At 52.6% G+C, this 12,195-nt stretch overlaps 1 protein-coding gene across 1 annotated transcript in view; it reads right to left on the bottom strand.

The window, feature by feature from the left end:
* Positions 1-12,195, bottom strand: part of TMEM132B (transmembrane protein 132B) — a gene marked incomplete at both ends in the record, with an annotated part of 268,473 nt that overhangs the window by 155,856 nt on the left and 100,422 nt on the right. Inside the window, one exon of the mRNA XM_080717433.1 lies at positions 6,347-7,238. Within this exon, the coding sequence (XP_080573559.1) occupies positions 6,347-7,238 (892 nt within the window). The remainder of the gene's footprint in view (positions 1-6,346; positions 7,239-12,195) is intronic.

The raw sequence follows: 12,195 nt of genomic DNA, 5'->3' as shown, positions 1-12,195 counted from the left end.
ACATGGCTGAAGCGGTCCTCAAACCTGTGATTCTACTGTCTCAGCCTCCCGAGTACTGGGATCACAGGCGTGCACCACCACGCCCACAGATTTTTTAAAAATGTTTCAAAGGCTCATGCCAAGGCGCTGGGCACGAGGGCTTCAACATGAGAGTGTGAGGAGGCTCGAGTCTGCCTACGGTGGGCAGCAAGCCACTTGAGTCCAGGCCTGGCTTACATCCACAAAACATTCTGCAAGGAATTTAACACACATCTCTGTTGGCCTCTTAGTTTGGGGGATTTTGACTCAAACTCCCGGTCTAACGTTTATCCAAGCATGTTATGACCCACTGAATTTCCGTCAGCCTCTTCGGTGACAAGCCGTGCAGACGGGAATTGCTGACTTGGCAGAGCTCATGTCCTTGGTTAGGCCTGTCAGCGTGAGGGAGCTCACAGAGTGTCCCTGGAGTCGAATTAAATGTGAAATCCAGAATAAGAAAACTTGCCACGTACCCCTAGGCTCTAAGTAACGATTTCTCTTCACTTATGGCAATGCAGTTACAGCCGCTACTGTACAGACATATGGGCCCTTTTCTTCTAAGTGGGAAACCAAAGCTTTTCCCAGGTTTGCTAAAGGTGCTTGCTGCCTGCCCCTGGGGGTTGGGATGTCAGAATAGGGGCCACTGGATGTTTCTCCAGGGGAAAGAAACAGATAGAAAGGCACCAATTATTCATTGATTGTAGTTGCTGTTGGTGAGACTTTATACACAGTATTCAAAATTCTGATTGGAGCTGGCAATGGAGGCACACGCCTGAGATCCCAGTTCTTGGGAGGCTGAGACAGGAGGATTGCAGGCTCAGGGCCAGCCTCAGCAAGTAGTGAGGCTCTCAGCAACCTCACAAGGCCCTGTTTCAAAAAACAATAAATAAATAAATAAAAGTGAAAAGAGCTGGGGGTATAGTTCAAAGGTAGAATGCCCCTGGGTTCAATTCCTACTACCAAAAAAAAAAAAAAAATGATATCTAATCTTTAAATTAGAGATTATGCAATTCATTATTATCTCCCTTCTTGGTCTTGTGTTTTTTTCCTGAACTCTTCTGTCTCAATACCTACTGTATTTAACATAAAAACACACATCTGGGTCTTGGCTGGTGGCCTGACAGCGACCCCCTGGGCTTGGCGCCACCCACCATAACCAGGATATCATGGTAGATATACAATGACCCCTCGCAGAGCTCATCAACTGGGGTTTGAGCTCATCCGATCGAGTCTTGGAGGCTGTCATCCCAGCAGTGGGTAAATCCGTTAAAATGGATTTGCATGGAAGGTGCCCAGTAGGTCAGCAGGGTGACAGAGGAGCTGGGTCCTGCGGCCTTGGGGACGATCGTGGATTCTACTTCTCCGGCTTCTGGCCTCCATGATGTGAGGACCACGGCTCACACGCTCTCCCTCCCTCCGCCTCCCTGAGATCTGCGGTCCCCAGCCTCATACAGACTAAACCTGGACCTGTAAGAAAACAAATCTCCGTTCCTCTGAGTTACGTGGTCAGTCTTTAGGTCATGGCCGTGAGAGTGCAGATCGGAACACAGGGTCAGCTTTACACCCTTGAGGTCAGGGTGCCCTGGGTGTCTTTTCTTAAACTGTGGGAACCTATCTTTAGCACAGGGAAGAACACACCAATAAAAGCCTGGCCTAGCCAGGCCCGGTGGCGCGTACCTGCAAAACCAGTCCTTGGGAGGCTGAGACAGGAGGGTCGCAGGGCCGAGGCCGGGCTCAACAACTTAGCGAGACCCTGTTTGAAAATTAAAAAAACCCAAAGAGCTTGGGGTGTAGCCCTGAGGTAGAATGCCTCTGCGTTCAACCCCAGTACCCTCCCCCACAAAAATTAAATAAAACTGAATTTCGTGTTCATTTGCCTGACTTGATTCTATTTCTATGATCAACCGGTCGAAAGATCCTAGTCACCTAAACCAAATTTAAACATAGTTGAGGCAGACCGCACTTAAAGCAGAACTAACAGAGACGAACGCTAAAACTCACGTCTCCTGGAACCCTCATGTTCTTGCACCAAACGCCACCCTCCAGCGGGGATGAAAAGCTTCAGATTGGAGCCGCGTCTCTGACTAGCCCCGACGCTCTGCGTCGCCCTAAAGGTACTGCCTGCACCGCTTTCGGGGCAGCTGCGCAATGTAGAGAAGGCAAAGGAAGCCAGTTCCACGTGAACTCATGTCAGGCAGCGCATCTACTTAGGCATGCAGTGACTTATTTGTCTTTTAAATAAAATTCTCTGCTACTCTGGGTCGTCAAGGCAAGATGGCGGCCCAGTTGTGTCTTGGAAAGCTACAGGACACACGGAGCAGTGATTCAGGCCCCTGGAGAACAGCTCACACAGCCTTCCAGACTCTGAGATTCGTATCAGAATTAAACACGCACAGCTGCCCTCGACCTTGGGGGCAAACATCCCCAGGACCCCGCACCCCATATACGCTCCTTCCCTCCCTCCCTCCCTCCCCAGCTGGGTGCTGGGACGCATGAAAACACACTGCTTCTCCGTCCATCCAGTACTGCATGGTGGACGTTGGGATTCACTCAGGATTCCTTCTCGGTTTTCTCCCTACCAAGAAAGCCCTGGCGTGGGGGCAGGGGACCGGCAGTGTGTCCGGTTAAATACAGTCAGACCTCCATACCCATGGGTGCTGAACCCATTGGACTCCGCCAACTGAGGGCCAAAAATATTCAAGAAAAAAATCACATCTTTACTGAACATGTACAGACTATTTTTCTCTTGTCTTTATCCCCTGAACAATACATTTACATGTACATTTCATCAGATATTATAACTTCAAATAAATGAGAGAGAGAGCAGTAGAATCATGGTAGGGAAATTGGAGAGGGAGACAGGGCAGGGAAACTGGAGCCTTGATGAAAGAAAAGGTTTGAAGAATCCTATGTACTGCACGTACGTGACGCTGTGGAGACTCCCTTCAGCTTTATGAACGGGGGGAGTGGGAGGAACCGGGCGGAATCGGGTGGGAAGTTCGTGGGTGCTGGGTGCACCTAAGTTTCTATCATCTAAACCTCAATGGGATGGATGGTTATGATGCACACCAATAAAAGTATATTTATTTTTAAATAGCTTCAAAATAAGTAATCTGGAGACAATTTAAAGTATACCGAAGGGTGTGTGTAGGTCCTACACACACACACACACACTACCATTTTGTAAAGGGGACTTGAGTAGCTTCTGGTGTTTTTAATTGGACGCATTGTAATTTTACATCACATGGGAGCACGGAGTGCTAAAAAAACGCATGCGCGCAGCTCCGGCTCCGCACCAGGTCCTCCCCTCCCTCCTCCTCCCCACCAAGTCTTTGAGACTTGAGTTGGCAATTTCTACTACTGCGTTCTTATGGCCTCATCTCCCCTCCCTTCCCTGTGACCCCCAGCCACTCCCTGGGCGTCTCTGCTCGTCGTCCGACTTTGCCCTTATTTCTGAATCCCTCTCTAGCTTCCACATAGAAGAGAGAGCGTGCGTTTACTCATTCTCTGGGACCGAGTTACTCACTAAGTATGATATTCGAAAGTTCACCAATTTTCCTGCAAATGGCGTAATTTTGTTCTTTATGGCTGAGTGAAACTCCATCGTGTGTATCTGGCAAAGCTTTGCCGTCCCGTGGCCCACTGAGGAACATCTGGGCTGATTCCACAGTTTAGCTACTGTCAACCGCGCTGCTATGAACGTGGATATGCGGGGACTTACATCTCTTTAGATCTGAGTATCCAAGGGAAGCCCTGGAGCCAGTTCTCCATGGAGACTACTGGACGACTGTGCCCATCATTCTCTCTTGTTACGGAAGGCTGGGACAGAAGGCTGGCGGGTTCAAGGACAGCCTCGGCAACATAGGGAGACCCTCGGCAAACTAGTGAGACTCTGTTTCAAAAAAATTGAAATAAAATAAAAAGGGCTGGGGGCGTAGCTCAGAAGTAGAGTATCCCTGGGTTCCGTCCCTAGTACCAAAAAAGGAAAAAAAAAATAATAAACCAGAAGTAAAGTTCCCTAAGATGTCTCCAGCCTGAGAGATACTGTCTCTGGAGTGGGGAGAATCGTGCAACATTTGGGGCTTTCTTGGGTGTGTAATGAAGACCTGCCCTGGCCCCGGCCTTGAGCTGCCCCACCACCACCACCAACCAAGGTCCTTGCAAGCCGACTTCCAGGCTCTGCTGAAGCGCTTTTCAAGGCCTGGTGAGACCTAGACGCTCACACTTCACAAACACCACGTCCGTAGTAGGGGATAAGCAACTGGACTCTTGTTCATACTGGCCGCTCTGTGATACGGCGGTCTGAATGCACAAGGTGATGTGTGGTCCCGGCCCCGCTGCTTCCTTTTCAAACGTCTCTCGTGCTGAGATTAGATCTCAGCCAGCTCCCTGCACGTTCCGGCTTTAATCGGGGCCTCGCTGGAGCCAGGAGGAAATATGTCACCTTTCATTCACAAGACGTGATTAAAATAGACAATCACTGCTGTTGGGGAAATTAACACGTTTCCCTAGACAACGTTTACTACTAAGAGACCGCAGATACACACGGACAGGAGCAAGCTGCTGCCTGACAACAGGGTGGGCACCGTCTTGTGGCAGCCGCCCAGGAGGCCAGACCCCGGCCCAGAGACGTCAGCGACTGGTCAGCAACTCCCGGCATGCCTCTGTCCTGCTTCTGCTTCCAATTCCCTCAGCCCAGGAGAGCCAGACGGGCCCCCCACGCCCAGCACAGAAGACCCCACTCCGCCTTCCCGGGCCTGAAGCCCCAGCCAAGCACCAGGCCCGGCCCTTCTTCTCTCCCACACGAAGCCCCGCTCCTCTCCCTGCCCGTGAGACTCCGCCATCACCAGCCCTGACTGAACAGCCTGTGCTCTTTCTGTAGACGCCACGGTCTCTGTGCATTTTTCTCTGGCCACTCAACAAAATCATTCGCTCAGGTGCTGGCCTGAGCGTGTCGGTGCTGAAGATGAGGGGAAACGCAGGATGGGCCCCACTTCCAGGAACCCTAAAACCAAGCCTTCGTCGTACACACAAGGAAGCTGCTGGAGGCCTTACCAGAGGCGTCCAGGCTGAGGCCCAGAGCTGTCTCCGGCGCCCTCCTGCCTCGGAGGCCAGAGCTCGCTGACATCCCAGGACTCCTCGGGTTACCGGGCAGTGTGAGGGCAGGTAGGTGTCGGTGACATCTCTCTGTCAACTGGGTGGGTGGGCGCCACCTCCTGATACCTCAGAACCGACTTCTGTGCCCACCCACCCAGCGAGTGGCTCTTTACTTAAATCCTTGCTGCTATTCTTATTTATGTACTGTTTTGAGTGCTGTGGACTGAAGCCAGAGGCTTTCTACTTTGAGCTATACCCCCGCTTTGTGGTGTTTTATTCACTTATTTACTTACTTACTATTTACTCTAGGAACTGAATCCAGAAGTGTTCTACCTCCAGGCTATACTCTCAACCTTGATTTTTTTGTTGTTTGTTTGTTTGTTTGTTTGTTTGTTTGTTTGTTTGTTTTGGAAACAGGATATTGCCAAGCAGCTGAGGGTCTTCTAAATGGCTGAGGCTGGCCTTGAACCTGCGATCCTCCCGTCTCAGCCTCCCGTCTCAGCCTCCCAAACACTGCGATGGTAGGCACGCACCACCATGTCAGGCACCTCACTCTCCTTTTAAAATGGCCAGACCAGCCGGGCGCGGTGGCGCACACTTGTCATCCCAGCATTTGGAAGTTTGAGACAAGAGGATCGCGGTTCGCGGACAGCCTCAGCTACTTAGTGAGGCCCTCTGCAACTCAGTAAGACTGTTTCAAAATAAAGAATAAAAAGGCCGGGCGCGGTGGCGCACGCTTGTGGTCCCCGCGCTTGGGAGGCGGAGACAGGAGGATCGCGCAGGTTCGAAGCCAGCCGCGCGCGCTGGCTTAGGAGACCCTGTTTCCAAATAAAAATGTAAAAAGAGGTCTGGGAGTGTAGCCCAGAGGTAGAAGGGCTTCCAGGAACCCCAGTACCACCAAAAAAAGAAAAGAAAAGAAAAGAAAGAAGAAGAAAAGAATAAAACAGGGCTGAGGGATCAGCTCAGAGGTAGAACGCCCCTGGGTTCCATCCCTAGTATTGCAAAAATAAATAAAATAAAATGCCCAGCCCGCCTCTGCTCACACTGGAAGACAGAGCTCGGCTCTCCCCTCCTGGCAGCAGCTACTGGACAGACTCTATTCTCCCCACTTTAATAACAAGCTGCATCCATTTTTAATCTAGCAAACGACCGATGCCTATCTTACCAGCCCGTCACCAGCGAGTGACCAGCATCCGATTTCCACCCCGTCCCACCCGGCCGAGCTTCTTACCGCAGCGCGAACTGGTCCGCCACGGAGCTGCTGGCCAGCGAGACCAGGAAGGTGGCTGTGTCTCCTTCCTGGATGAGGTTCAGGGGGACGGAGAGCGCGACGTTGTCGTCCAGGCGCACCAGGGACCACCGGAGGTCGTCCTGCGTGGGGTAGACCACCACGCTGCCGATGCGCTCGCGGGCCGGCGGCGGCAGGGGGCTGTCCTGGTCCGAGTAGTAGATGTTGTTCTCCCACTTGGCTTCCTCCTCCAGCGGACACTGGCCGGCCTCGTCGGCGGGGTACAGGCTAAAGTAGAGCTCCATGGCCGTGCCCCCCAGCAGGGCCGGGATCTCCTCCCGGGGCTCCAGGTCCAGGCCGGAGCTGAACCACTCGGGCAGCAGCTCCAGCTCCGCCACGCACAGCCCCGGGGCGCCCTGCAGCCGGCAGCTGGCCGCCACCTCCCGGGCCTCGGGGAAGGCGAACATCTTGACACAGGGAAGGTCGGCCCCGGGGTCGCTGCTGTTCCAGTTCATGCCCGAGATGTAAAACAGGGTCTGCACCTTGGGTCTGTTGGAGAAGATGGAGCTGTCGAGGATGTGGGCCTTCAGCTTCCAGTGGAAGGGAAACCTCTCCATGTTTCCGAAGGCCGTCGAGCTCAGTATCAGCTCCCGCGGCACCGGCTTCTCCACGGAAAAGGGGCCGTAGCTGGCGTTGACCGTGGGCGGGCTCCTGGCCCGGTAGATGAAGAAGGGCTCCACGCGAGCCTGCAGACTGGAGTTCCGCGTCAGGTCCTGGTTGGCTTCTTTGAGGAAGAAGGACTCCTCGGCATCAGAGATGTAGAAGCTGGCGGGGAGGTACGCGGGCAGCGAGGAAAACCTCTGCACGCTGTCCGCCACGCCGCGGCTCTCAGTCACTGCGCAGGAGAGAGAGCAGAGCAAAAATAAAGCCCCGACCCAATGCGCCAAACCAGCCGCCCACCAGCCACTGTGCCTCTTCTCCCCGACCTCACCACGGGGAGCTCCGGTGACTGTCCTGTGGGGTCTTCAGGGCCTGCCAAAGGGAGCAGCGTGTTGGGAGGCTGAGCCTGGAGGATCCCAGGTTCGAGGCCAGACTCAGCAACTTAGCAAGACCGTGGTTTAAAAAAATAAAATAGAGCTGAGAGTGTAACTCAGAGGTAGAATGCCCCTGGGCTTAATCCCAGAGAAAGAAAGAGAGAGAGAGAAAGACTGGGGATGGGACCCAGGGGCATTCTACCTCCAAGCCACACCCCCCGCCCTACTGCATTTTTATTTTAAAACAGGGTCGAGTTAGGTTGATGACACTCTCACTACTTGCTAAAGCTGTCCTCGAACCTGCGATCCTCCTGCCTCAGCCTCCCAGGTGCTGGGATTGCAAGTGCGCGCCACCATGCCTGGTTGGCTCTGCCGCTTTCTAACGGGAGCAACCTGGAGAAAGCTCCTTGGCCTCTCTGTGCTACAAAGGTTTTCGTAAGAAGGGGGACACAAATCTGGATCCTGCCTCATCGAGTTGGTGCAGAGATCAAGGAGGTAATAAATATGAAGCTCTGGAAAGTTCTGGCACACATAAATGGTCCCTCAAATATTTACCCGCTACTATCACACAGAGCGTGTCGAGCCACACTAAAGGTCGACAAGACTTGCACGACGCACTTGTACGGTAGGAAAGCAAAAGGCTGTAGAAAAAAGAATGAGATGGGCCAGGCATGGTGGCCCACACCTGCAATCCCAGCACTTGGAGGCTGAGACAAGAGGGTCACAGATTCGAGACCAGCCTCAGCAAGTAGTGAGACCCTCAACAACCTAGCAAGACCCTGTTTCAAAACAAAAAAGAATAAAAAGGGCTAGGGGTACAGCTCCGAGGTAGAATACCCCTGGGTTCAGTCTCCAGTACCACCAAAAAGAAAAAACAAGAATGAGAACTCTATGAAAATACTTTTATACTTGTGAGGGATGCCCATGATATAGCATTAAATATAAAAACATGCAAATGTGCATTGCTGTCCTTGGAGCGTGTCCCAGAAGTTAATGTGCTGGGACCTTTGCTCCTAAGTGGAGCGGGCTGGGAGGCGGGGCCTGCTGGGAGGTGTCTGAGTTGTGGGGGCGGAGCCTCGTGAGGGAGCCACGCCTTTGGGGTGGAGCTACCGGGGAGGTTAACGCCCTTTCCTCCTTCACATGCCCCCGCCTGCAGTTCCAGTTTCTGCTGGGAACCGTGGTGCACGCCTGTAATCCCAGTACTTGGGAGGCTGAGACAGGAGGATTGCAGGTTCAAGGCTATCCTCAGCAGCTTAGCAAGACTTGTTTGGAAATAAAACTTAAAAAGGGTTGGGGGTGTAGCTCAGAGGTAGAACACTTCAGGGTTCAATTCCCAGCACCAAAATATAAAATTTTTTTAATAATAATTGCAGTGGCGGGAGGCCCTCACCAGAAGTTGAGCAGGTGCTGACACCCAGGCTCTCAGGCTTCTACCTCTAGAACCCTGAGTTCAAATAAACCTCTGTGCTTTTTAAGTTCCAGCCTTGGGTATCCTGTTATGGGAACAGAAAACAGACTAAGACAGGCCTATATGATGCTAGGGGGTAAAATTTTAAGATTTTTTTCTCTATATATTTAAATGTACATGGATCTATGCTTGTGTGTCTGTGAAACCCAAAAGGGATGCTTTTTTGCCTTTTTCCAGTTACATTTCTACTCTCAATGTGTGGCAACAATCAAGTATTGTTTTCCTAATTAAAACGTGTCACACATATGCACAAACGTGTGTGTTTCTCAGCCAGTGTTCCTTTCAAAGGGGAAACAGGCAGAAAAGAACCAACAAGCTGTGGCAACATGGCAACAGCCCACCAGGAGCCAGGCCAAGAATACACGGGGGCCGGCGTGGGGCGCACGCTTGAGTCGCAGCACTTGGGAGGTGCAGACAAGAGGCTCCAGGTTTGAGGCCAGCCTCAGCTACTTAGTGAGGCCCTTCACAGCTTGGTGAGACCCTGCCTCAAAATAAAGTATAAAAAATCAGGCTGGAGGTGTAGCTCAGAGGTAGAGTGCCCCTGGGTTCAATCTCCAGCACCACAAAAAAGAAGAAAAGAAGAAGACAAAGATGGAGGAGGAAGAGGAGGAGGGGGGAGGGGAGGAGGGGAGGAGGAGGAGGGGGAGGAAAGGAGGAGGAGGGGGAGGAAAAGAGGAGGGAAGGAGGAAGAGGGGAGGAGGAGGAGGGGAGGAGGAGAAGGGGAGGAGGAGGAGGGGAGGAGGAGGAGGGAAGGAGGGGAGGAGGAGGAGGAGAGGAGGGGGAAGGAAGAGGAGAGGGAGGAGGAGGGGGAGGAGGAAGACAACCACCACCACCCTGGGATTTCTTCTCTTGCCCTGAAATCAGCCTTTACCCCTGGAGCCCAGCGTTCCGGCCAATATAAGAAGAAATAGGGCCTGACAGCAGTGTCTACCACGCAGCCTCACTAGAGGCAGAAAAAGCAAACAGACTTCACCCCACGAGCCCCGAGTCCCAGGAATGGGCTTCTCCACAGCCATTAGGAATTCTGCAGAGTACAGGTTTCTAGTGATTTACATAAGATGTTTGGCCTTGGGGGCTCTTTTCGGTGAGCTCTCCTTTCCCGGAGGCTGATGGGCAGGGTGCGGGGCGCGCCTCCTCCCAGGCCTGGGGAGGGCCAGCCGCCAGGCTGACACTAGAGGGCGCCGGGCGCCTCCACCCCCAGTTCCTCACCGCAGATGTGTCCGCTGGTTTCCCGCACATGGCCTTTCACTATTGCTGATGCGTGTAATATGTTTATAGGTGTGAAGCCTGCACTAACGGAGGACGAGCTAAAGGACGGTTTTCTTTCCTTTTTGTCGGACACTGGGTATGTTCATTATTACCCACCGAGGGCGGTTTTCTTCTTCATTCCTAGGTTTTTAAAAGTTGCCTAATAATTCCTCCCATCAGGGTGTTTTTGGATTTTTGTTTTGTGCGTGCGAAAATAGTACTACAGCAGTCGGGTGCGGTGCTGCGTGCCTGTAATCTGAGTACTTGGGAGTCTCAAAGGAGGACTGAAGGTTTGAGGACAGCCTCAACATCTTAGCAATCCTCTCAGCAACTCAGCAAGACCCTGCTTCAAATTTAGGGGGGGAAATGGGCTGGGGGTGTAGTTCAGAGGTAGGATGTCCCTGAGCTCAATCCCCAGTACCAAGAAAAAAAACAGTAGTATACTGATATAACATTGAAGGTTTGGTCAAAGGTATGACCCATACCAAAGTCATCAGGGAACAGACGTATGAGGTCCATTGATGGATCTAATTTCTCTGTATGTGATCAGAGTATGTAAAAGTGAACTTTGCATCTGTGTGTGTGTGTGTGTGTGTGTGTGTGTGAGAGAGAGAGAGAGAGAGAGAGAGAGAGAGAGAGAGAGAGAGAGAGAGGCAGAGAGACACAGAGACAGACACAGGGGGTTGACCTTAGGGGCATGCTACCTCTGTGCTACAGCCCTGGCACTTTTATTTTTTGGTGTGAAACAAGGTCTCGCTAGGTTGCTGAGTCTCCCTGCATTGCTGAGGCTGGCCTCAAACCTGCGACCCTTCTGTCTCCGCCTCCCAAGTACTAGGATTTCAGGTGTGTGCCACGACGCCTGGCTGTGTCTGGACTTCCAGCCTGGTCATTCTTGTTCTGCTCCTCGTGACCCCCCCGTCCTTGTCTCTTATCCTGCCTCGCTAACACAGGCTCTCAGCCACGGCTGCGTGGTGGAGTCTATACATTATACTCAGGACCCACCTCCCCTCCCTGCAAAGTCGATTCAGATGGGCTCAGGTGGGACCCAGTTTTGTGTTCGGTTCCCTGGATGATTCCAATGAACAGCGGGAGGAGAAACCCCCTCTCTCGGAGTTTAAGGATGCCAGCGAGTAGATAATAAGCGCTCTGTATATATTCACGAACATGGACCGTCAGGGCAGGGAGAGCCAGACCGGAGGGCGAGGCGAGGCTCAGACGCCACAAGTCCATTAGGGTTAGAGATACAGACATACAACGGAATTCTGTGCAGCCCAAAGAAGAACAAAACGATGTCATCTGCAGCACGAGGGAGGCTCTAGAGACGTGCGTGCCACGTGAGCTCAGCCGGTCCCGGAGAGCGAAGGGGAGCGCGGGAGCCAGGAGGGACTCGGGAGAGAGGAGGAGAAACCCCAGTGGAGCCAGAGAGCGGTCCAGAGAAAGGAAGTCTGCACTCACGTCATGTCCACGGGTAGAATTACCAATGCCAATCTCGACATCATGTTTGGGGAGGGGGCTGGGGGGCCGGGGGGCTCACCACATGCTGTGTGGCGCGTGCCCCATCGCTCTGAACGCCATCGTGGCGCGCGGTTCCAGTGCACCAGTAAAAGCATCGTTTTGTGTTTTTTTTTTTCTTAAAAAGGGGGGATTCAAGATAACTGAATTGCAGCAACCCCAAAATAGATGAAATACAGAAAAATAAGAGCAGAAGGGCAACAGGAAGGGCGTCATCACCACAGCCCCCTGTCTAATCCTCCGCATCTACCACGTAGACTCTGGGCCTCTTGCAGATACTAAAGTCATTGCCATCGTTAAGACCATTTGCATAATCCTCATTACATACCAAGAGCTACTATAGGTGTCATAGGTATTAGTGCTTTTGTTATAGGTGTGAGCACGTGTGATAGGTGTCCTGCCCTTGACCTTGACGGTCTGTTGGTGGTGAGGACTGGATCGTTATCCGCACTCTCGCGGATCAGGAAAGTGAGGCTGGAGAGGCCGGTGACTGGCCTCAGTCTACACAACTTGCAGGTGCCAGAGGCGGAATCTGACCAGCCTGGTCTAGCCCCAGGCACGGCTCACACTATTAGCACCTGCTTCTGCAG

This window comes from Muscardinus avellanarius, assembly GCF_963383645.1.
Source record: "Muscardinus avellanarius genome assembly, chromosome: 21".
Lineage (NCBI taxonomy): Eukaryota > Metazoa > Chordata > Mammalia > Rodentia > Gliridae > Muscardinus > Muscardinus avellanarius.
The sequence above is the reverse complement of the archived record's forward strand: the minus strand, read 5'-3'. Positions and strand labels throughout refer to the sequence as shown.